The sequence below is a fragment of the Balaenoptera borealis genome (assembly GCF_965194805.1).
Source record: "Balaenoptera borealis genome assembly, chromosome: 18".
NCBI lineage: Eukaryota > Metazoa > Chordata > Mammalia > Artiodactyla > Balaenopteridae > Balaenoptera > Balaenoptera borealis.
In genome coordinates this window covers 5,135,789-5,161,640 of record NC_138877.1, presented here as the reverse complement: position 1 = coordinate 5,161,640, position 25,852 = coordinate 5,135,789, and the positions used below count along the sequence as shown (strand labels likewise).

Below are 25,852 nucleotides of genomic sequence, written 5' to 3'. Positions count from 1 at the left end.
AAAGTGATTCACACAACCAAGCTGGTGCAAATGATTTTCAATGCTTGATTTGGATATTTTGAGTATGTCGGCTATCTCCCAAGTGATGTAACGTTGATTGTTCTCAATTAATGTCTCGATTTGGCCGCTATCAACTTCAACTGGTCTACCCGACCGTGGAGCATTGTCCAGCAAGAAACCTCCAGCACAAAACTTCGCAAACCACTTTTGACATGTTCGAGCAGTCACAGAACCTTCTCCATACACTGCACAAATCTTTTCGTTTCAGTTGCGTTTTTACCTTTCTTGAAATGATAAAGCATAATGTGCCAAAAATGTTGCTTTTTTTCTTCCATCTTCAATATTAAAATGGCTACACAAAAACTCACCAATTTTGATGCTTTTTAAAAAATGCACACTGATATGACAGCTGTCACAATACAATCTAACAAAATTGTTTCTAATGAAGTTAAAGACAACTCAGTGTTACTAGAGCTGTCTTACGGGAAAACTGAACAAACTTTTAGGCCAACCCAATACATTCCATTCCATGTATACACCACATTTTGTTTATTCATTCATCAGCTAATGGACACTGGTTGTTTCCCCGTTTTGGCTACTGTGAATAATGCTGCTATGAACATTGGTGTACAGGTACCCGAGTCCCTCCTTTCAATTCTCTGGGTAAATACCTAGGAGTGGAATTGCTAGATCATATGATGATTCTATGTTTAACTTTTCGAGGAACCACCAAACTGGTTTTCACAGCAGTTCTACCATTTACATTCCCATCGGCAATGCATGAGAATTCCAATTTCTCCACACCCTCACCAACTTGTATTTACCTTTTTAAATTTTCTTTTTGTAATAGTCACATCCTAATAGGTATGATGTGGTATCTTGCTGTGGTTCTGATATACAATTCCCTAATGACTAATGATAAGCATCTTTTCATGTGCTTACTGGTATATCTTCTTTGGAGAAATGTCTATTCAAGTCTTTTGCCTAATATCTAATATGCGGGCTCTAGAGCGCAGGCTCAGTAGTTGTGGCGCATGGGCTTAGTTGCACGCGGCGTGTGGGATCTTCCCAGACCAGGGCTCGGACCGTGTCCCCTGCATTGACAGGTGGATTATTAACCACTGTACCACCAGGGAAGCCCTCTCTGCCTATTTTTGAATTGGGTTTTTTGTTGTTGCTATTGAGTTGTAATTCTTTACATAGTCTAGATATTAATCCCTTAGCAGATATATGATTTACAAATATTTTCTCCCATTCTACTAGTTGTCTATGTTTTGCCGTCACAAAACAATTAAACTTAAAACAAATCTGTAGCTTGTAATTATTTTAAAAAAACGATCTATAGTCGTCCCTCAATATTTGAGGGGGACTGATTCCAGGACCACCCCCCAACCCCACCCTGCCCCAGGAGGGTACCAAAATCCCCCAATGCTCAAGTCCCTTATACTTTAAATCATCTTCAGATTACTTACAATATCTAATACAATGTAAATACTATGTAAATAGTTGCTGGAACATGGTAAATTCAAATTTTGCTTTTTGGAACGTTCTGGAAATCCCCCCCCCAATATTTCCTATCCATGGTTGGTCGAACCCATGGATGCAAAGGGACAACTGTAACAGCAACAACAGAAAATACAACATTCATCACCAGCAAATATCAGATAAGAACTAAGATCTGTAACTCTGTGAGATACAGTACCTATTTTTTCTATAAATTACAAAGGAAAGTTGAATAAAATTTTGTAAACTTTTCACAAAATAATAAAGAGCTTATACAGACAGAAACTTGCAAGTAGAACACATTTGCATGGGTTTATTAACCTTTCTCATCTCCTAGAAAGACATTCTTCTATTTAAAATCTTTTATCTCCTTATTTTATCTCCACTTAATAACCCAAGCGGCCCGAATGACCCGTAAGTTACAAAGCATTCCCACCCCCCGTGCAAAACAAATACAACAGCAATGATGACAAGAAAAAACTTCTCATGAAGCCTGATAGTCTGTCTCTATCAGTTAGAACTGACTTAGTGCCTTGCAAATGTGTTCCAAATACATGACAGACATGTGAGAAAGTCAAGGTTTTAGAACTTAGGACTTCAGTACCTTTTATAAGAACACTTTTCACCAAAACAAGTATCAAGGTAAATGTAATGTTAACAAGATATTAGGTGCTCTGAAATGAATTCAGCAAAGGAAAGACTATGAATGGACTATATATTAAGTCATTTATATTAATGATTATTCTCTGGAAAGTGATGATTATTTTATTCAGGAGCAAGATTAAATTCAAGTTATATATTTCTGCTTTTCGAATATAATTTCAAACTTATGAAACTCCAGAGATATATACAAATTCTCAGAAACGTAAGGTCAATATCTAAAACTGACCATTTGCTAATTAATAAACAAGGCAAAGAATCTGATACAGGAAAGCCTAGACTTCAGGGTCGCCCAAGATCAGCCAGCTGGCTGGAAGAGCGGACTGAGCCCTAAGTGCATGTCAGCTCTGGGTCAGGGTTTTCTCCATTACCTCACAACTGGAACACACTTCTCAGCTGGGCAGCTATTTCAAATCCTTTCTGGAAATCAGCAGGGTAGAAATTATAACAAACAAACTCCAAAGCTTTGGCAAAAGCTCTCTCCAATTATTAGAAACCTACATATAAAGCTATTCTTAGTTGTCACCTCCATCTCACCTCCAAGATGAGGTTTAGCTCCTGTATTAAAAAGGAAACAGCAGTAACCATTTTACTAAGCTCTTCCTAGGTGCCAAGTATGAGGCTAAGCATATGACATGCACTATCTCACTTAATCATGAATTACCCTATGAAAATGGTGGTGTAAGGGGATTAAATAATTTGCTCAAGGTCACATTCCTAGGTAGTGGTTAGAATCAGGATTCAAATGCTTCTAAAATTAATTAATTAATTTCTAAAATACAAAGCCAGTAATTTGGTCTAACAACAACACGTCCCAAGGCCTAACACCCAGGGGGAGTAATTCTCCTCATCATCCAGAGACAGAGATATTTTAAATATATACTAGGTTAGGAACTGGACAGTGGTAGGCACTGTGTCTAGCTCAGCCCTGCACTGCTAGTTTCTAGCACACTGCCTGGTACGTGCTCATTAAATACCTGGTAAAGACATGAATAACTGAGTTCACGAATAAAGAAAATACACCAACTAAAGGGCATCACACAACACACCCTTTGGCTTCTAAACTGTGGACTAAGATCAATGCTTTCATCAAAAAATCAATCCACTTCTATTTTTAAAAAATCTATCTGATTAGTCAAATATTAAGTCTTTGAGGGCAATGATTTTAATAGTGAGTAAGTACTATTACTATGGTAGTAAGTAATGGTAAGCGTTATGGACTGTCCTCCCAAAATTCTTGTGTTGAAGCCCTAACCCCCGGAACTTCAGAATGATTCTATTTGGAGATAAGGCCTTTAAAGAGGCAGTTAAGTTAAAAACAGGTCAGGAGGATGAGCCCTAATCCAATCTGAATGGTGAGCTTACAAGAAAAGGAGATCAGATGCACAGAGAGATGACCACATGAAGAGGCCACAAGAGGGTGGCCACTTGCAAACCAAGGAGAAAGGCCTCACAGGAAACAACTCTGTAGGCGCCCTGATCTTGGATCAATAGCCTCCACCAGTAAGAAAATAAGTTTCTGTTGTTTAAGCCACCCAGTCTGCAGTATTTTGTTATGGCAGCCTTGGCAAACTAGTACAGTAAATAGCTATCACTACTGAGTAAGTACAACACGCTATGCTGGGAGATGGGTCACTGCAGGATTGGAGATGGAGCTGAGAGTCTCAGTGGGGAAATGCCTCTAAGTAAATATTTACACTGAAGCACTTCCAAAAGACCAGGAAGCTGGGCTACATTTAGCAGAGCTAATGCCTGCCACATGCCAGGCAGGCCCTGAGGCAGATGCTGCACTAGGTCCCGGGATATAAAATGTGCCGAGACCTTCCGCTGAAGTCCTCTGGCAGCAGACAAGTTCAAGTGAGCAGGCAGTTCGCGTGCTGTGGCTGCAGCAGTGATAACTGGCATTGACTGAGGAACTAACGTGCACCCAGAGTTTACTGTGTCCCAGAAGTGACCTACGCTCCTCACGCACTAAAACCCTATGAGATAACTATTATTCTCATTCTACAAAGAGGAAGCTACAACACGGGGAAATTACGTCACCTGCTTTGGGTCCTACAAGCCCGTTAAGTGGTAAAGCCAGAATGAGAGCTCAGGTAACCCGGGGGGGTCGTAAGTGCCCCACGGAACCCCGTGGGGCGGGTGCTCAGACGCTGGGGGTGATAAGCGGTTTTCACATCTGAGGGACTTCGCCACCCCACACAGAGCCCATGGCGTGCAGATGCCTATTCTTAGCACCGTGTAAGGTGTTTTTGCCTTTTTGAAGGTTTTATGTCCAAAAATGTTTAATGGAAAGAAGGTTTAAATAAATTTATACAATGGTTTTCATCACAGAAACCGCCTAAGTTTTCCTAATTCTACTGGGAATAAAATCTTATAATTTCCTGAGTACTAAGCTCACTGCTAAAAATACAAATGTTTTAAAACATCATTCGTCATAAACTTAATTCATTCTAACTATGCCATACAATATCACACTTAATCTGAACTCTAAAAGTAGAAATAAATAAAAAATAAATAGCATTTAAAACTATCTTGTCAATAAATACCACTTACATGGTGAGTGAGAAATAGGCAAGAAAACCTCTAATATTCTCAAAATAACATTGATTTCTAATATTAAAATTTTACAATATACCAAAAATAATAAATTCTAAATGTACGCCTTAAGTATGAGAGTTGAGTTGAAATTACTATAAAAGCATCAGTAAAATTATTCCAAAATTATTTCAGTTTTTTTTTTAAGCTGTGGAAACTTTTCTTCAATTGAATTCCTGCAAATTAATTAAAGAAAAATATAAAAAACCTGAGGTGCCTAGGCTAAAGCAGATGTAAGCTTTAACAGTAGCTGAACCACAAGGCGGCCCCTTGGTACACTGACAGTCCACTGAAGAAGTCTGAACACCACTAAGCCAAAGGGATCATGACTCACAGGAAGTTCTGGAAATACACAGCAAGCCGCTTAGAATACAGTGAGGATGAAGACATGCAGTGCTCTTAACTTCAGTAGAAATTCTCAGAGTTCTTTCCTTCTCCCCTCCCTTTTACAATTATTTATTAAACAAAAGACTGTGTGTGAGAACTAGCACACACTGGTGAAGAAATGCATTCCAGTCAGGCAGAGGTAGGGACCACAAACAGAAAATAAGTTAACAAACAAATAAAAAGAAACTCCTTATAACTATAATTTGTAATAAATGCTATGAAAGGAACAAACTGGGTATAGATAGTAAGAGAATAATGGAGGTGAGTGGTGGGGAAACCGGACTTCTCAGACAATGGACTTCCATAATAAATGCGAGGAGAGAGGTCTGAGAAGACTTGCCAGACAGATGGGATCCTTTTTCCTTTTGAATTTTTATTATAGAAAAATTTTCAAAAGTAAATAGAATAGTAAAATAGAACTACCCCCATGTATCATCATCCACTCACAGCCTATCTCATTTTATCGATATTCATATCCGCTCCTCCCACCCCACCCTGAATTATTTTGAAGTAAATCTCAGACATATGATTTCATCTATAAATATTTCAGTATATATTGCTAAAATATAGTCTCTTTTCTCCGACCGCAACAGAAAAAAATTAGTAGTTGACAACAATAAATTATCTGGAAAGCCTCACATATTTAAAAATTAAACAATATATTTCTAAATAATCCATGAATAAAAGAAAAAAAACACAAAGAAAATGGAAATTATTTTGTACTAAATGATAATAATAATACAATGTGACAAAATTTGTGGAATGCAAGTAAAACACTACTTGGAGGCAAATTTATAGTTTTAATTGTTTATATTAGAAAAGAACTGTTTTAAAAAATCAATAACCTAACAGTCCACCTTAAGAAGATAAAAAAGAGGGACTTCCCTAGTGGTCCAGCGGGTAAGAATCCACGCTCCCAATGCAGGGGGCCTGGGCTCAATCCCCGGTTGGGGAACTAGATCCCACATTCATGCCGTAACTAAGAGTCTGCATGCTGCATCTAAGAAGTATGCATGCCACAACTAAGAAGTCCACATGCCGCAACTAAGAGTCTGCATGCCACAGCTAAACATGCCACAACGAAGATCCCACGTGCCGCCACTAAGACCTGGTGCAGTCTAAATACATAAATAAATATTTAAAAAAAGAAGAAGAAGATAAAAAAGAAATGCAGGCCAAAAGTAAGTAGAAGAAATAATAAAGATAAGAGCAAAAATCAATGATACAGACAGAGAACACAAATTACCAAGTCCACAATGAAATAGGGACACCACTATAGAAGCCACATTTGTGAAAAGATAATGAGAATATTATTAGCAACTTTGTGCCAATAAATTCAATAACAAACAAAATGAACAAATTACATAAAAAATAGGACTTATCATACACAAGACCAAATATTAAATGTGAAGAGCTCTATATCTATTAAGGAAATAATATTGGTCGGTGAATTCTGTCCAACATTCAAGGAAGAATAACTGCCAGCCATACAGAAACTCTGTCAATGCAGAGGATGAAGAAAGGCTGCCTAACTTGTTCCGTGAGGACAGCACAACTTCGATACCAAAGACAAAAACATTACAAGAACGATAATCATAGGCTAACATTCTTCAAAAGACCTAAAATTCCTTAGCAACACATTAGTAAATCAAATCGAGTGATATATAACCAAGCAGGGATTATTTCAAAACTGCAAAACTGGATAAATGTTAGAAAATTAATCAATGTAGTCTACCAATATAACAGAATAAGAGAAGAACTATAAAGTCATTTCAGGACATGTAGAAAAAAAGCATTTGATAAAATTCATTACCATTTACAAAAAAATAGAAGGGAACTTCCTAAGCCTGACTGATGGTATCTATAAAAAACTTATAGCTAGCATTTAACTTGATGGTGAAACACTGCTTTCCCCCAAGACTGGGAACAAGTAAGATGCGTGCTCTCACCACCATTCAACATCTTCTGAGAGGCTCTAGCCAATGCAAAAGAAAAAATCAAGGGCATAAAGAGAGAAAGAAGTAAAACTATTCCTATTCATAGATGACATAATTATTTATGTAGAAAATCCCAAAGACATCACCAAACCTACCAGTGAATTTAGAAATATAATTTATATAATATAAAATATTTTTAAAAAATCAATTCTGAATACAGAAGCAAATACAGAAGCAAACAAGTGGAAAACAAAATTTAAAAAATAATCCCATGTATAATAATGTCAGAAAACATAAAATCCTTGGGAATGAATTTAACAAGTGTGTAAAGCCTCCACACTAAAAAACTATAAACATTGTTGGGAGAAATTTTTTAAAAACCTTAAAAAATGGAAAAGTATGTCTTTCTAAGCCATGAAAGTAAGACATACTTTCATGGCTTAGAAGTTTCAATATTATTAAGATTCAATTCTCCCTGAATTGATGCAAACCATAATGTTAGCAGGCATTTTTTAGAAATAAAAATTACTAGCCAATTCAACAATGTACATGCTAATGCAAAGGACCTAAAATAGCCCAAACAATCCTGCAACAAAAAATAAAGCTGGCGGCATTATACCACTTCACTTCAAGTCTTTCTGTACGTAAAGTAGAGTTATCTGGTATTGGCTGAGGATAGACAAAGCGATCAATGCAACAGAATAGAGCCCAGAAATAGTCCAACACTTACAGTCATTTAATTTTTTACAAAGATGCCAAAGGAATTCAATGGGAAAGAATCTTTTCAAAAAATGATGCTACAATTGTACATTCACATGGGGTGAGGGGAGGAGATGCTCAAACATTACATCAGACTACAAACAGAAATGAAATGAACAGATCATAGACTTAGAAGTAAAGCTAAAATTGTAAGACTTTAGAAGAAAACAAAGGGAAACATCTTCACAATTAGTGAGTAAAGATTTCTTCAGCCAGACACAGAAAACAATAGTCATAAAAGGAAAAAACTAGTAAATGAGACTTCATCAAAATTAAAAATTTCTGCTCACCTTAGGCTGAAAAACCACAATCAAGTACATTAAAAATAAGCTTTCATACTCCTTATTGTGCTTAACTGCATTTACAGTTATCAACATAGATAAAAAGCTAAGAATGTCTGTTCCTGAAGTGAATGGAGTTTTGTTTGATTTTAAAACTTTTTGCTGAAGAATAATAAAGACAGAGGAAAGCACATGAACGTTAAGTGCACAGCTCAGTGAGTTTTCACATGTGAAACCCACATGACCAGACCCAGAGCAAAACCAAGAAACAGAATAGCATCCTGAAAGCTCCCCCTTGTCTCCCCTTCCGGTTCCTCCCTGCCCCTCTGAAGGTCATCCCTATCATGATGACCAACATCACTGACCATAGTTCAACAGATTTTAATTCTTTAAAACCGACTAGAATATAGAGAATAGTAGATGCTGCAGAACTGAAGTTAATGTACAGATATCTTGCCTCAAGATACAAGAGTATAAGAATTTTATCAATGAAATGAAATATAATTTCCAATACAGCATACCTTTGGTTTAGAATGCCCTCCATCTCATTCCTATTCTTCGCTCATGGAGGTAATTCTTACATGTCCTCCAAAATCTGAAACCTTCCTTGATTCTCTAGTTTAGATACATATACCCTTTTCCCATTCTCTATTCCCTCCTACCATAGTTCTCGGCACACCATTCCTATTATTAGAAGAATTATAAGCCTGTCTTCATCAGTGTGCAAACACTTAAGGCCAGGGATCCTGACTTGCTCTATGTGTTCTATGTTTACTTCTTCTTGGTTTAGTTCCTGTCAACATGATACACAATAAATGACTCTTAGTTGAAAACCCAGTGGTATAGAATCTGTTAAACGAGTAATATTATTTAAATTAATACCTCCAGGTCACAACAACCTATATCTGTGTAGACAGAGGGCTGAAAGCAATAAAAGTAAAGATTATGGGCTTTCCTGGTGGCACAGTGGTTGAGAATCTGCCTGCCAATGCAGGGGACACGGGTTCGAGCCCTGGTCTGGGAGGATCCCACATGCCACGGAGCGACTAGGCCCGTGAGCCACAACTACTGAGCCTGTGCATCTGGAGCCTGTGCCCCGCAATAAGAGAGGCCACGACAGTGAAAGGCCCGCGCACCGCGATGAAGAGTGGCCCCCGCTTGCCGCAACTAGAGAAAGCCCTCGCACAGAAACGAAAGACCTGGGCTTCCCTGGTGGCACAGTGGTTGAGAATCTGCCTGCCAATGCAGGGGGCGCGGGTTCAAGCCCTGGTCTGGAAAGATCCCACATGCCGCGGAGCAACTAGGCCCGTGAGCCACAGCTACCGAGCCTGCGCGTCTGGAGCCTGTGCTCCGCAACAAGAGAGGCCGCGATAGTGAGAGGCCCGCGCACCGCGATGAAGAGTGGTCCCCGCTCGCCGCAACTAGAGAAAGCCCTCGCACAGAAACGAAGACCCAACACAGCCAAAAATAAATAAATACATAAATAAATGAAAAAAAAAAAAAGAAAGACCCAACACAGCCAAAAATAAATTAATTTAAAAAAAAAAGAAAATGTGATTTAAGAAAAAAAAAAAGTAAAGATTATTACAATATATATTCTAGAATGTTCTGATTAAAGACAGAAAAGTCAAGTTTGGACCCGTAGTTTCACAACAGTAAAAGCTGAAGTAAAGTCTCAGAGAATACTCACTTTAAATGTAAGAATAATTATTTAATAATTATTAAATTATTAAATTATTCTTCATTAACATGAAGAATATTTTCCTTCAGAATCAAAATGAGATGCTAATTACCATATGGCAATGGTATGCCTCCAAAAAGGGGGGGGTATATAATTTTACTTATTCAAATGAACAGACAGATACAATGAAAATCAAATAACAATCTCATTTTAAGTTCATAAGTAATGACATTAATCTCATCTTATTAAAATAGAAATATTAATTTTATATGAATTAACATGTAACATAATAAAAAATTTTATTGCACTCGATGAAATAATAAGAATAACTGGATCCTTAACTATTTAGTGACATTTTTTGGAAAAATATATAGTTGTATAAACAACTGAGATTTACTTAACCCCAAATAAGTGAATTTGCATAGAAATTTTTGCTAGAACTACATGCCACCTTCACTTCTCTTTAAAAAACAAATATATTTTGCTATAGATAGTAGATATGAAAAATATTTCTCAACTTTCAATTAATGTGTATATGTGACAAATACAATCAGAGACCTATATAGGTGACATCCATAAGTCAGTTGATAATAATGATGATAAAAAGAGCTTCACTTACTGCTATTTCTCTACATGCCGACATAGAGATCCCGGTTCCTTCTATTTGTTTTAAAGCATAGTCTTTATCATCTTTCCTGTAAAAACAAAGTTATTTTAATATACAGATAAATCTAAATGTATGTGCATTTTTAATAAAATAAAATAAAAATAAATATAAATCACATACACTTTGACACCTTTCACATATAATCACATAATTTCATACGGGAGAAACTTTAGCTAATCTATTCCAATCCCATTACTTGATGAGGGAAGTTAGATTCCAAGGAATAAAAAGACTTGTCCAAGGCTCTATGGTTATTTGCAGAAGAGAAAGATTCAGAAATGAAGCTCCTGACTTCCAATAATAGGTTCTTTCTGCTCTAATATGTATACACTTCCTCTGTGTGTGTGTGTGTGTGTGTGTGTGTGTGTGTGCGCGCACATGCATATATAAAACTTGGTCTCTTAAAACCCATTCGGATATCGGGGTGTCAAAAAAATTACGAAATGAATGCATCATTCATAAAGTACAAAATGGTTATGATTTAAAACATGTTATATAGTTCATATCCCCAAATACCTTCAAAGGGATTCACTCGACATATGTTTACTGAGCACTTACTGTGTCTCCAGAACTGTGCTAAGTCCTGGGGATACAAGGGAATTCCTTCCTTTATGGAGCTTTCTGTGGCTACTGGTGGTGAGAGATAACTAACCCACCACAAGACAATATGATAACGCTGTGACAGAGCAAGTACGAACCGCAGAGCTACCCAAAAGCCACTCTTTTGCCTGGGGACCCAGGCAAAGCCTTCTCAGAGGAAATCCCATCTCACTGAGGCCCGAATGGTAGTCCTCAGACTTCCTGGGCTCAGGACCCTTTTACTCGCTTAGATGTCACCAAGGACCCTGAAGAGGTTCTGTTTGTTCTATCAATATTAACCCTCTTAGAATTGAAAAATGGGAACTCTTGAAAAACACAGCCTACAAAAGCACACATCCATTATCCACCAGAGCAATGGCATCATCACGTGCGACGTCACCTTTGAGAAAAACCCACTGTACACCCGCGAGAATCAGTGTGAAGAAAGGCGTATAACACAGCACTGCTATGAAAACAGTGTTGACCTTGCAGACCCTCTGAAAGGATGTTGAGGACACCTAGAGCTTCCCAGATCACACTCTGAGAACTGTGGTGTGTGTGTGTGTGTGTGTGTGTGTGTGTGTGTGTGTGTGTTAAGAGGGGAACAAAGTGTGAAGGCACATGAGGTGAGGGAAAAGCACTTGAAGAACATACATTAAACAACGGGAGATGAGGCTGGGGATATAGTTAGGAACCAGATCATAAACGTCTTTTTATACTCCAAGAACAAGAGGAGACGCTCCGTTAACAATTTTTAAACAGGAGAATATCAATCCTCCTCTGCTTTGGCGGCCTTTTAAATGTTGGGGGGCAGTAAATAAAGACAGGAAGCCGAGAAACCAGCTAAGTCCACAGTGTCCAAACTACTCAGGTGGGAGACGCTGGCTGCTGCCGAGGGGACAGACTGGAGCGACGGAAGGCAGACCGGCAGCACAAAGGACAGAACCCTGGGGATGAGGAAGGAGATGGGGTCGGACATAATGGCTCCTGCCCCAGGGAACAGGCCAGCACATCATCGTCCCCCGGAACATGAGACACAGCAGGAGGAAAGGCCCGAGGGAACAGGAAGATGACGGCTCCGCTGTGTGCAGGCGGAGTCTGGTGCCTGTGAGACAGCTACGTGGGGATGGCAAGCTGAATAAGCACGTCTAAAGCTCAAGAGAAAGCTGAAGATATCAGCATATACATACTGTCAACCAAGCCGGGAGAGTGCATGAGGGGAGACCAAAGAGCAGGACTGGTAAGGAAAAGATTTTCAAAAAAGGCAGAAGAGTAAACAGTATCCAAAGCTGCCGAGAAGTCTAGCAAGGTGAGCAGTGAGCAGTGTCCACTGGATTTAGCAGTGATGAAGTCACCAGGGGATACTGGACTAGGCAAAAATAGTCGCAGTGACGTACTGGCAGTCGATACTGCAGAAGGCTGGGGAATGAATGGGGCATAAGTCAACTGAGACAATAGAAGTAGGTAATTCTTTGAAGGTGATAAAATAAGGCAGCAGCTGGAGTAATACACAAGGTTAAAGAATTTTTTTTAAGATGTAAGAGACTTGATTATGTTAAGTACTGAAAGGAAGAACCCAGAGAAAAGGAGATGAGAGGGAAAAACGAGAAGAGCAAAGACTGAAATGCTGGGGAGAGATTAGATTCAGAGCGAGAAGGAGCAATGTGTCTTCCATTGTTAACAGGAAGACAAAGGAGGGAGGAAAGGATAGATACAGCTGCAAAGAAGTTGGTTCAGAGGCAAAAAGCCAGGGGAGTTCTCATTTTGATGGCTTTCATATTTTTCTGATGTTGGAAATGAGGTCAAATACTAAAAGTAAGGGCAGAGTGATAGAGCCAGAGTTCTGAAAAGAGTGAAGGTTTGACTGAACAGATGAGTAACTCCTTATAAAATCAATAAGTTTAATACTTTATCATTTTAAATTATCAATAAAGCTTACGTAACTTTATCTTTCCTTTTATAACATATTTACACCATATCCTTAGTTGTAAAAACAAATCACAATTACATTATTTTTCTGAAAAAAGATTTGTTTTACGACAATCAGATTTACAAGTACTTTCTAGTAAAGCACCATGGGCACACATTATATTAAAAATACACTAAGAATATCTGTACTTAATGTTCACCAAGTCTGAATGATTTCTGAAAGAATTAAAGGAGACATTAAAGATGGTGACACAAAAATAAAATGAAATTGGGATCAGAATAAATCTATTAGAGATTAGACAGTTCATGTGCATGGTACTGATTTAACCAGATGGTCAACCCAGGAGTGTAACAGGTTCTGTTATATCTACTGTTGAGGATAACTTCCTAGACTTGAGCCTTCTAAGGTGAGAGAGAGAGAGAGCGGTGGGGAAGCAAATAAATTAAACCAGAAACTAACTCACTCACCTCCTTGACAACAACCCCTGGACTTTCTCCTCGTTAAAGACAGCCATGTGAAAATTTCTTCAAAATGAGCTAAAAAATTCTAATCTGCAATCAGTTCTCTCCCCCATCCCAAGTAGTTACATGTTTTATATTTTATAAAAGTAAGTTATCAGAAAGGTAAAATAGGAGAACATAAAAAACTTTGAAAAGATGTGTGATTATCAAAAAGGCAACTGCCTCTTAAAAATCACCTAATAATAATTACCATCATAACATAATAGTGCTTTGTGGTTTACAGAGCACACTTATTTATCTAGCCATCCACACAACCCTTTTTTGTAAAAAGGCACCCTGGAGAGGAAAAAGATTCGTTCCCTACGTTCAGTCACGATCCAGTCGAAGTACTCAGATTGTATCAGTAATAACTGCAGTACGGTGCTCTGTATAATAGTACTATAAACAGAGGGAATGATCAACTAACTATACCTTGAAGGGTTGAAGGAAGATGAAAGAAAGCTTCAGAAAGAGTCTACTTAAGCAGAGATTCTTAAGACTTAAGAAGTTTGTCAGGAAAGGAAGGAGGGGCTGGGAAAAGAAATCAGTAGTTATATGAGGCATCCCAGGAAGTGGGAAAAGCATGTACAAAAATACAGAAGCACGGACAGGATCTGGCATGCTCAGAGAATAGCAAAGACGGGCAGCATCTTAAAATCATGGAAACACACGGACAGCCCTGAGGTTTGCCTACCTTAGAAACAGACAGAGATAGGGTGGGAGGGGGACTTTCAGGCCAGCTGTCTCCAAAGGGTGCAGAGTATGTATACTTCACTTCAAGGAGTGTACAAAACATATGGGTATGACAAGAAAACATCACATTTAAAAATAAATAAACAAAGCTGAGAGCAAGTGTGTCATGTGAGAAGACCAAAAAGAAGAGGGCGCAGCCATGATGAACACTTGCCTTTAACAGATGGGAAGGGAAGTCAAAAATATAAAATGGCTATAAAGGAGTGGTTAAAAAAAAAATGAGTAGTGTTTTGGTAAAATAGAGTACTGAACACATATCCAACTTCACTCCCCTCCTAACACCCTACTAAAACTATGGCAAACAAAAAATTTTAAAGACATAAACCCATAAGGATGAAAAATGAGAGAGAAGATAGCATAAAAATTTGGAAACTAGAATGTAAGTGGACAAACAGTAGAACAGTAGCTGATGACAAGGATCCAAGAAAATCAAATAAGAAGCTGATAGCGAAGAAAGCTGAGAACCAATTAGATTTGCAGAGCCAAATCCTCCAAAGCAGAGACTTGAGAGGACAAGATCCATCTGGAAGCAGAACTGGCTGGGCAGAAGATAAACTGAAGAGACAGCCTAGAAAACAGAGCAATAAAACAAAGTTAGAGAAATGTGAAATAAAAACAGGGAAGTTAGAGAACCAGTCCATGAAATCCAACACACAAATAATTAGGAGTTTCAGAAAAAAAGAACAGAGAAAAGAGAGGAAGAAAACTTACAAACTAATTCAAGGAAACTCCCCAAACTGAAGGACAGGATTTGTAAACCTGAAGGGTTCAGTGAGTTCCTATCACAAATGAATTAAAACAGATGCACATCAAGACAATATTTAGGCATTTAAGAAAAGTGGAGACAAGCAGTAGATTTTACAAGCTTCCAGTGAAGATGGGTAATGGGCCACTTAAAAAGGATCAATATTATTCAGCCACGAGAAAGAAGGAAATCCTGCCATTTGTGGTAACATGGATCATGCGTAGACCTTGAAGGCATTATGCTAGGTGAGACAAGTCAGACAGAGAAGGACAAATGCTGCATGCATATCACTTATATGTGCAGTCTCTCGTAAATACAGAAAGTAGAATAGTGGTTACCAGGGGCTGGGGGCTGGGGGACTGGGGAGATGTTGTTTAAGGGTAAAACTTGCAACCAGAAGATAAAAAATCCTGGAGCTCTAATCCTGGAGCTCTAATCCTGGAGATCTACGCACAGCACAGTGATTATATACAATAATACCGTATTGTAAACTTTAAAGTTGCTAAGAGACTATATCTTAATTATTTCCATCACAGAAAAGAAATGATAATTATGTGACGTAATAATTCTGGTTAACATAATAATTTTCCAGAACTGTTCAACCTTATCACTGATGTAAACAACTATCTTCCCTTGCCAGATACTTAATCAGCTCTACATGCTCTCGGATTAGGTGTTTGGTTATTTTTGAAGCATCGTTAGGGAAAGACTTGAACCCCCATGGAAATGACCTTGCCATATTCTGCAGTAAAACTCCTTGGATCCATAGCTCTCAATTACAACAACACAATACTTCCTCAAGTTACTGCAAGACTGTCCAGCCAGAGACCCCAAATTGAGGATTGCTAAGAATCATCCAGAAGATGGTCTTAGAATGAGAAAGCTTATACCCAAGACCTTTGGATCAAGCAGCATGAGAGAGAGAGCTTCCACCCCCAGGGCTTATGGAACAAAATCTAAATGGCCAGAATCAAAGATGGTCAGGCTTTAATCTGCATGCTTTCCCCACCTGCCCCCACCGCCAGCTCTTCCCTTCCTCTCTGCTGCTTTAAATTTCTGAATTGTTAACAGATACTTGTTATCTCTAACAATGATACCTATAATATTGCCCTTTGCATCCCCAGTCACTCCTTGTATGAGTCTCATACTTGGCTGCAATTTGCTCAGGATTTCACTAAAATATGCAAACAAGCCAACTGTTGAGATTGTAGCCACTTTCTTTTGGGTGCAACTCAGCTCACTCTAGTTCTTGGGCAATTACACTCAACTACTAAGCAACTCTTTATTTTGTTTTGTTTTGTTTTAATTTCTTTTTGGCTGCGTTGGGTCTTTGTTGCTGCGCGCAGGCTTTCTCTAGTTGTGGCAAGCAGGGGCTACTCTTCGGTGTGCGGGCTCTAGGTGTGCGGGCTTCAGTAGTTGTGGCCCGCGGGCTTCGGTAGTGTGGCTTGAAGGCTCTAGAGCGCAGGCTCAGTAGTTGTGGTGCACGGGCTTAGTTGCTCCATGGCATGTGGGATCTTCCTGGACCAGGGCTCGAACCCACATCCCCTGCATTGGCAGGCAGATTCTTAACCACTGCACCACCAGAGAAGTCCATAAAATGGTAAACTAAAATAGTAAACAAGACAGACAGCCCCTCTGATGTCAAACCGAGGAAAGTTTCTGTCTACACCAAAACCACACTTGGGACCTTGGCTCTTGGCTTAGAAGTAGACTACAAACTGTCCATAATCTCTCAGCATTTGTCAGTGTTCTAGAGCTCAAATGCGATCTCCAGAGTCTTATATGTGCACAGCCATTTTTGCTTCGCATGATTCAATAACTGACCTCACAACAACAAAAAGTATTCACAAAGAACTGACTTCAGTCCAACAGTAGATGAGATTCTCTGAAGTCTCCTGATCAACAGAATTCCAGCACAGAGAAGATCTGGATTTCACAGAACAACGTCCTTAATGGCTGAATCTGGCCAAAAAGAGGGACTGAGAAAGTGAAAATAAACCCCACTGAAAATCAGATTGTGATATCCCTAACAGATTAGTGGCAAGGCCAGTAGAAAAGGCAAACAGGAAATAAAGTTTTGCCCAAGGCCACACCAGAATGGCAAAATGACTAAAATGGTCCTTTTTTTGAGTGATTACTGCTCTCTAACCAATGAGTCCCCAGCTCTGCTTCATTCCTCCTATCCCTGAACAGAATACTCAGGTACCCAATTACCAAACTGACCCCACCTCACAACAGTATCCAATGCAGAGCTGGTCTACGTCCCAGTCTTTCCTTACAATCATTCAGCCCAAACCTACCTACAAAGCCCCACTTGCTCTGGTTCCCAAGTGTGCACTTGCCCTTGCTGCAGCAGGCAAGTAAACTTTCCTACAGGTGCATTCCGGTGGCCTGTAACATTCATGATGCCCAATTACCTTACATGAAGTCACAATGCATTAAAGCAAATTGAAACAACAGTCCCTTTAATTTACATCGGGTCAGCTCTCAGAGAACACATTCTAACTAGCCATGCTATACTTTGCTTAAAATTCCTTGCCGTAGTTAACACGTTTTGCTCTTTTGATCATTCTGACAAATGAAATCCACAAGTTAACTTTCTGGTTAATGACATAAGCTTATTTAAAAGATTATTAGACCTACTAATTCTTGATTTGCGGGCATTCCTGTGCTTGGCACGGCTATAGCCCCTGAGATACACCAGTGAGCAAGACAGACCCAACAGGAGGTACTTTAAAGTCTCTTGGCAACTCCAGAGGCCAAGCTCCAAGAAGTTACAAAGCTTCTTGTAAACCTAGCTATGAATCTCTCTCTTCTGCATTATCTTGTGGGATTTAAGCTCAATTTGTTAGCTCTCATACTTCAAACACATCTTTACCTTGTTTGGGAAAAAAGCTATGCAGAGCTTAAAAAGTATTTCTAACCTTGGAAACTAGAAAGAAACTCCTGGTCCTTTCTGTCTGTTTAGTTACAAGATTACAGTAACATGATCAGATATCACTAAATGTAGGGGGTTTCCATCAAAGACAACTACCAACCTATCTTTCTTAGATCACCTTCCCAGTGTCATTTTTCTGAACATAACTCTACAAAGAGTAAAGTTATATAATCATGGCAGCCTGACTTCAAGAACTATATTTTGACACTGGTCATATAATCATTCTTTTTCTCCTTAATATTCGTGCTAGAAGAAATGGGCCAACACTGAAAACAGAAATTAATGTGTAATATTTTCCTCCCTAATAACTGGTCTTTCCTGCTATTTCGCATATCTGCCTAATTTATTTCTACTTGGCCCCAAACATTTTCTTCTTAAAAGTAGCATTACATCGGGCATGTGAATACACCTGAACATTTCTTAAATATTAACGTGTTGTACTCCAAGTATTATTGTGAATAAGTACTCAAGATTGATGTGCTATTAAGGTACCCTATAAATGTTTTTCCCTTAATCTACCTTTTAAATTCATAAGAATGGGAGCCTATTATAATGGAAGAAGAGAATGGGACAGAGATTAGAGGATGAAAAATAAAGAAAAACGTAGGGCCTCGTACAGACTGACAATGCCAGGATGCCATGTATCGAGCAGTATTTTCAACTCAATTCTATGTACAAAAAAACAGCAAAAACAATCAGTTAAATGGAACTATCACTACTCAAGTACAAAAATAAAACTTCATAAAATTACGGGGAAAAAATTATGGTGGGAGGACAGTTAAATTTGGCAAATGCCAAAGATATGTAAAGTTTATGAAAATTTCAACAGAATTACATAGATATTTGACAATGTTAAACGCAATAAAATTAAGATCTGATTAGATTAGACTTAAAAATCACACAACATCAGCACACACTAGTAGGATCAAGATTGGAGGCAAGAATGTTAATTAGGAAGCTATTGTCAATAATCCAAAAGTCAAATAACAAGTACCCAAACTATAAATTTTGCTATTTTCAATACATAAGTAAACAGGAGTGGAATTAAAGAGTGATAAACTCAAGCCAGCTGCCTAAGAACAACCCCAGATACAGGTGCTGGGCTTCACAGGCAAGAAGAAACCTGTCTCTTTCTCCCATTTCCTTCCAGCCCCACCCCACCTCAATCACACATAACGTAAAATTGGCCAGGGACTCACTGTAACTAGCTAAGGATGTAACATCTCACCAGAAACGAGATAGCCGCACAGAGTAAGAAAAGATGCAGCATATCGCCAAGTGGGCAGGGTTGGGGGGGCATTGGCCGCCAGCCGGGGTCGGGTCGGATTGGAGAAGCTTAAGTCTTGCAGCAATATCAATAGTAATCTTTTATATTTGGCACTTTCATACCATCCTGCAAAAAAATCGCTCTACTAGTAGATTTATAAGCCCTGTGTTCTCCTAATTCTGGGAGCAAGGTCACCTGTGGGGAGGAAGCAGAGACATTTCCCAGGAGTGGGAAGCATACCTCTGCCTCCAACTTCCCCAAATACCAGAAAGCCTATTTCTCCACAAGTGGATATTCAACAAATGTGACTTCCGGACAGGGAGACAAGGAGTGGGACTCCCAGGAGATGATGACAATGTGTAACAAGCACTTTCCACATACCAAGTACTATACTAAGCACTTAAGATAAACGCATGTTAAAGGCCATGCCTCACATGATCTGGAACAATTTACATAAAATATGTGTTTTGCATGTATGTAGTTATGTATAGAGAGGATGCATACATGCTTTCTGTATAAATAATTATGCACGTACATAAATATATTTAAAATACATGTGTAAATGTGTGCACATGTATACATATATACATGTATACATATATACATGTATACTTACACATATATACAGAGATATATACAGATATACAGCCAAATATACATGTGTGTATATGTATACACAGAGGAAGAGGAAGAAGAAAATAATTTTTTAGTATAGTTAAGTTACTAACTGGCCATAGTACTATTTTAACTCAAATAGACATGAGAATAATTATACAGGTGTTTCATGAAGAAAAAATGTACCATGGTTATTATATAGTTTACATAGCTATGACAGATTGTCCTTTATACAGCAAGAGTTGTGTTTAATAATGACTCACAACAACTTACAATCATTATCCTATCTTACGTACGAGGACAGAGAATTCAAAGTCACAAGGCTAGACAGCAGCAAACCTGGACCTCAAACACAGGCAGTCATTCCAGAAAACATCTCCCCACAAGGCTGCATCAGTTTGTTCTGAAAGTGTGGCTACCAACTCGTTTACAAATTGCTTCCATGTAAAATACTCTCAGGCAGCATCACCACGGTGCAAATGGGTTACATGTGAATGAACACACCTCCTCTATCCACATGAGCTAAGAAAGACTGTTTTGCTTGTCATTAAAACACACACACACACACACACACACACACACACACTCTCTCTCTCTCTCTCTCTCTCTCTCTCTCTAACTCTGCTCCTGTCAGTGTCTACCTAACAACTTATCTGGCAATGAGCGGATATAAGCTATCAAAAACTTTTCATTTAAAGCTGTTGTCATATATTCTATGAACAACAAAAAAATAGGTCTGATACCTTAAAACAAAAGACCACCTGAACGTTCAAGTTTTATTTGTAGCATTCACATATCTATAATCTTTCAATTGTATAAAACTGAAAGAGAGCAAAGAGGTGAAAAAATTTTAATTGTGTTTAAAACCTATGATTTAACAAATTAACATTCTGAGTGGTTTGAAGCCAAGAGAAAAGGCACAATAAGACTACAGGAAAGGAGGGAAGTACCCATAATTATCAGAACTAGACTAATCCCAAAATGTAAAGGTAGTGGGAAAAATTAATTTCCCACTTGGAAAAAAAAAACCCAGCTTGGAGCTTTTCACCATTAAGTATGATGTTAGCTGTGGGCTTGTTATATATGACTTTTATTATTTTGAGGTACTTTCCCTCTATGCCCACTTTGTTGAGAGGTTTTATCATGAAAAAAAGGCTATATTTTGTCTAATGCTTTTTCTGTATCTATTAAGATGATCATATGATTTTTATCTTTCATTCTATTAACGTGGTGTATCACACTTACTGATTTGCGTATGATGAAGCATCTTTGCATGCCAGGGATATATTCCATTTGATCATGATGCATAAACCTTTTAATGTAATGCTGACTTGGGTTTGCAGATATTTTGTTGAAAATTTCTGCATCTATATTCATCAAATATTGAACTGTAGTTTTCCTTTCTTGTAGTGCCCTTATCTGGCTTTAGTACCAGGGTATGTTGGCCTCAAAAAATATATTTAGCACTGATCCTCTCCTCTTCCATTTTTGGAAAGAGTTTGAGAAGAACTGGTGTTAATTCTTCTTTACATGTTTAGCAGAATTCCATAAGGAAACCATCTTGTCCTGGGCTTTTCTTTGTTGGGAGGTTTTCAATTACCGATTCAATCTCTTTACTCGTTTTGGTCTCTTCAGATTTTCTCTTTCTTCATGATTCAGTCTTGGTAGGTTGTATGTTTCTAAGAATTCGTCCATTCTTCTAAGTTATCCAATTTGTTGGCTTATAATTGTTCATAGTCTCGTATGATCCTTTGTATTTCCGTGGTACTGTTTGTAATATCTCCTCTTTCATTTCTGACATTATTTGAATAATCCCGTCTCTTTTTTTTCTTAGTCTAGCTAACGATTTGTCAGTTTTGTTTATCTTTAAAAAACAGCTCTTAGTTTCATTGACCTTTTCTATCATCTTTCTAGTCTCTATTTCATTTATTTCTGCATTGATCTTTGGTATTTCCTTCTTTATGTCAACTTTGGGCTTAGTTTGTTCTTTTTCTAGTTCCTTGAGGTGTAAAGTGAAGTTGTTTATTTCAGATCTTTCTTGTTTCTTACTGTAGGTATGTATCACTATAAACTTCCTTCATAGAGCTGTTTTTAATACATCCCATAAGTTTTGATATGTTGTATTTCCAGTTTTGTTTGTTTCAACGTATTTTCTTATCTCCTTTTCAGTTTCTTCTTTGACCCACTGGTTATTCAAGAGTGTGTTAATTTCCACATTCTGTGAATTCTGCAGGTTTCTTCCCATTACTGATTTCTAGTTTCATACCACTGTGGTCAGAAAAGTCAGGTGATATGATTTCAATCTTCCTAAATTTGCTAAAACCTTTTTTTTTTTTTTTTTTGTAGTGAAGCAAGTAAAGTGTTTATTAGGAGGAAAAAGAGTACAATACGTGTGGATAGACACACAGGCAGGTTCAGAGAGGGAGTCACGCCCTTGTGGTAGTTGCTAATACCTGTTTTGTAGCTTAACATATGATTTATCCTGGAGAATGTCCCATGTGTGCTTGAGAAGAATGTATATTCTGCTGCTGTTTGATGGAATGTTTTATATATATATATATATATATATATATATATATATATGTCTGTTAGATCCATTTGGTCTAAAGCGTGGTTCAAGTCCAATCTTTCCTTACTGATTTCCGCCTGGATGACCTAGTCATTGCTGAAAGTAGGTTACTGAAGTCCCTTACCATATTGTATCATATTTCCCCCTTTGTATCTGTTAGTTTACACTTAATATATTTGGGTGCTCCAATGTTGGGGGGTATATATTTATGATTGTATATATTATATTGTTATATTATTCTCTTGGTGAAATAATCCCTTTATCATTGGCTTTTAAAGAATCTCTTGCTACAGGTTTCGAGTTAAAGTCTGTCTTATCTGACATAAGTATAGCTACTCCTGCTCTCTTTTGGTTTCCACTTGCATGGAGTATCTTTTTCCATCCTTTCACTTTGAGCCTATGTGTGTCCCTTGACACTAAAGGGAGTTTCTTATAGGTAACATATAGTTGGGTCTTGTTTTTTAATTTATTCAGTTACTCTATGTCTTTTGATTGGAGATTTTAACCCATTCACAATTAGAGTAATTACTGATAGATAAGGACTCACTAATGTCACCTTAATAACTGTTTTCTGGCTTATTGGTAATTCCCATATTCCCTTCAACCTCTCTTGCTGACTTCCTTAATGAATCAATGATTTTCTGCAGTGGCATGTCTTGATTCCCTTCTCTTTACCTTTTGTGTATCAATTGTAGGTTTTTGCTTTGTGGTTAACATGAGGATTATAACAAAGATCTTAGAGATATAACTGTCTACTTTATGCTGATAACTTCAATTGCATACAAATTAAAAGTAATATGCCCACATCTATGAAAGGTAAGAAGGATCAAAACAAGATGAGCACAGAAGCACCAGAGCATACAAAGAGGGTTAGAGGTTAAAAAGGAGAAGGGACACCTTCAGGGAAAAGTGACAAATACTTGCTGTCACAGGGCCTGGCACAGCATATATGCAGTTGACACTGTTGGTTACTTACCCAGTATCCATTCCTCCTGATTCCTTCTTACAGAATGCTGTTTTGTTCAAGTTTATTTACTTTTCCTTAATGTAACTATGTGCCTCAAAAGAAGATGGGCCCTGGGGATTCCCCGCTAGCGCAGTGGTTAAGAATCCGCCTGCCAATGCAAGGGACACGGGTTTGATCCCTGGTCCGGGAAGATTACACATGCCGCGGAGCAACTAAACCCGTGCGCCACAACTACTGAGCCTGCGCTCTAGAGCCCGTGTGCCACAGCTACTGAAGCCCACGCGCCTAGATCCCGTGCTCCGCAACAAGAGAAACCACCGCAATGAGAAGCCCGCGCACCGCCAAGAAGAGCAGCCCCCGCTCGCCGCAACTAGAAAAAGGCCCGTGCACAGCACCGAAGACCCAACGCAGCCAAAAACAACTAAATAAAACATTTTTTTTAAAAAAAGGAGGGGCTTCCCTGGTGGCGCAGTGGTTGAGAATCTGCCTGCCAATGCAGGGCACACGGGTTCGAGCCCTGGTCTGGGAAGATCCCACGTGCCGCGGAGCAACTAAGCCCGTGAGCCACAGCTACTGAGCCTGCGCGTCTGGAGCCTGTGCTCCGCAACAAGAGAGGCCGCGATAGTGAGAGACCCGCGCACCGCGATGAAGAGTGGCCCCCACTCGCCGCAACTGGAGAAAGCCCTCGCGCAGAAACGAAGACCCAACACAGCCAAAAATAAATAAATAAATAAATTTAAAAAAAATAATAATAAAATAAAATAAAAATAAAAAAAAGGAGGAAGACAGGTTTGGTGCACTATATTAAAAAAAAAAAAAAAAAAAAAAGAAGATGAGCCCTCCCTAGCCCCCAGGTGGGCCAGAATGGTCCAAAAGTAATTTTACTTCCCTTGCCTATGATTAGTTCAGAGACAGGCTATGAACCAATTCTGGCCAATGAGTCATGTGAAGACTGCTGGGCGGCTTCCCTGAGAGGGAGGGGCGGGGGCGTGACTTGATCATCAGAGAGCCTCTGGAAGAGAGAATCTCTCTCTTGGGAAGCAGAGCCCCACGTGCCTGTGGTAACTATTTTACCTGCATGAGAGGATCTGCCTCAGGATGAAGCTAATGCTGAAGACGACAGGACAGAGAGGGAAGGAGCCTGGCATCTCAATGACAACAATGAGGTGCTGCGTCTGGAGAACAGTGGCTGGAGGCTGCCTTAAATCCTGATTTAAGGGTTTTGTAAGACATCGAAACTTCCATACTTAAAAATCATTTTGAGATAGAATTTTCTATTATTTGAAGCCAAATGCATTGTAATAGAAGAAAGGGCAAAGAGGAGAACAAGAACAGAAAGCCACGGTAAAGAACAAAGAAAATGTGAGGTAGCTCTTTAACAAGGTCTAAGGTGAAAAGAAGGCAGGATGAGAAAATCTCTGCTGGGTGGCCCCCTTTTTTCCAATAAAACATAGATAGAAAGTCTGTTTTCACTTATTCAACTGTTTTAATGCATATCTATTATTTGCTAGATCTTATTCCAGATGTTAACATCAGCAGTCCACAAGGCACCAGGTTCCCTGAGGCAAGAAGGAGCTGGGTGCTTAGGAGGGGCTGAAACTTGTCACGAACAGGGAAGGGAATGATGAGAGGTGACACTGGAGGTGGAGCCCAATCACCCAGGACTGGGAGGGCCTGTGAAAGATTGTGAGTCATCACAAAATGCAATGAGAAGCCAATGAAGAGACATGATCAAAGTGACATTTTAAGAAGATCACACCAGCTGTTATGTGGGGAAAACTGAAAATGAGGGAAATATGATGGAGAGAACAGGTTAAAAATCTATGGCTCACAAATACTGTAAGTCCACTTACATGAGGTACTAGAGACAAAAAATGAAACGGTGGTCTTCAGGGGCTGGGGGAGGGAGAATGGGGCCTTAGTGCTTAATGGGGACAGAGTTTCAGCTTTTGCAAGATGAAAAGAATTCTTTGGACAGATACAGCGTAAGTACCATTCAATACCCTTTACATGAAGTTTAAACACATACACAGCATTACTTAACATACATATGGTATGGAAGGATAAAGGCATTCATAGCAATTTTAACAGCAGCATGTTGGTTACTTCTAGGGTGAGAGATGAAAATTTGATCAGGGAGGGTGTATTAGCTTCTTATTGCTGCTCTAACAAGTTACTGCAAACTTGGCTTAAAATAACACAAATGTATTATATTACAGAGCAGTAGGTTGGAAGTCCAACACGGGTCTCAGTGAGCTAAGATGAAGAGTGCCAGCAGGCTGCACTCTTTTTTGGAGGCCCTGGGTGAGAATCAGTTTCCTGCCCTTTCCAACTTATAGAGGCAACCACCACATTCCTTTGCTCACGGGCTTCTTCCTCCATCTTCAAAGCAAGAAACAATGGGTGAAGTCCTTCTCATATCACGCCACTCTGACCTGGCTTCCGCTGTCACATCTCTTCTCTCTAACACTTCTATTTCCCTCTTCCACTTTTAAGGATCCTTGTGATTACACTGG

The 25,852-nt window shown here is 38.9% G+C and overlaps 1 protein-coding gene across 9 annotated transcripts in view; it reads right to left on the bottom strand.

The window, feature by feature from the left end:
* Positions 1-25,852, bottom strand: part of CDK8 (cyclin dependent kinase 8) — a 243,372-nt gene that overhangs the window by 186,499 nt on the left and 31,021 nt on the right. For 8 of the 9 annotated variants that reach the window (XR_014236821.1, XM_082365098.1, XM_082365093.1 and 5 more), the window contains exon 2: positions 10,426-10,501. The exons of the other annotated variant lie outside the window; for it this stretch is intronic. Coding sequence is in view for 7 of the 8 variants with exons in the window: in XM_082365093.1 (XP_082221219.1) it covers positions 10,426-10,501 (76 nt within the window). In the remaining variant the exon portion in view is untranslated. The remainder of the gene's footprint in view (positions 1-10,425; positions 10,502-25,852) is intronic. 9 annotated transcript variants of the gene reach the window in all.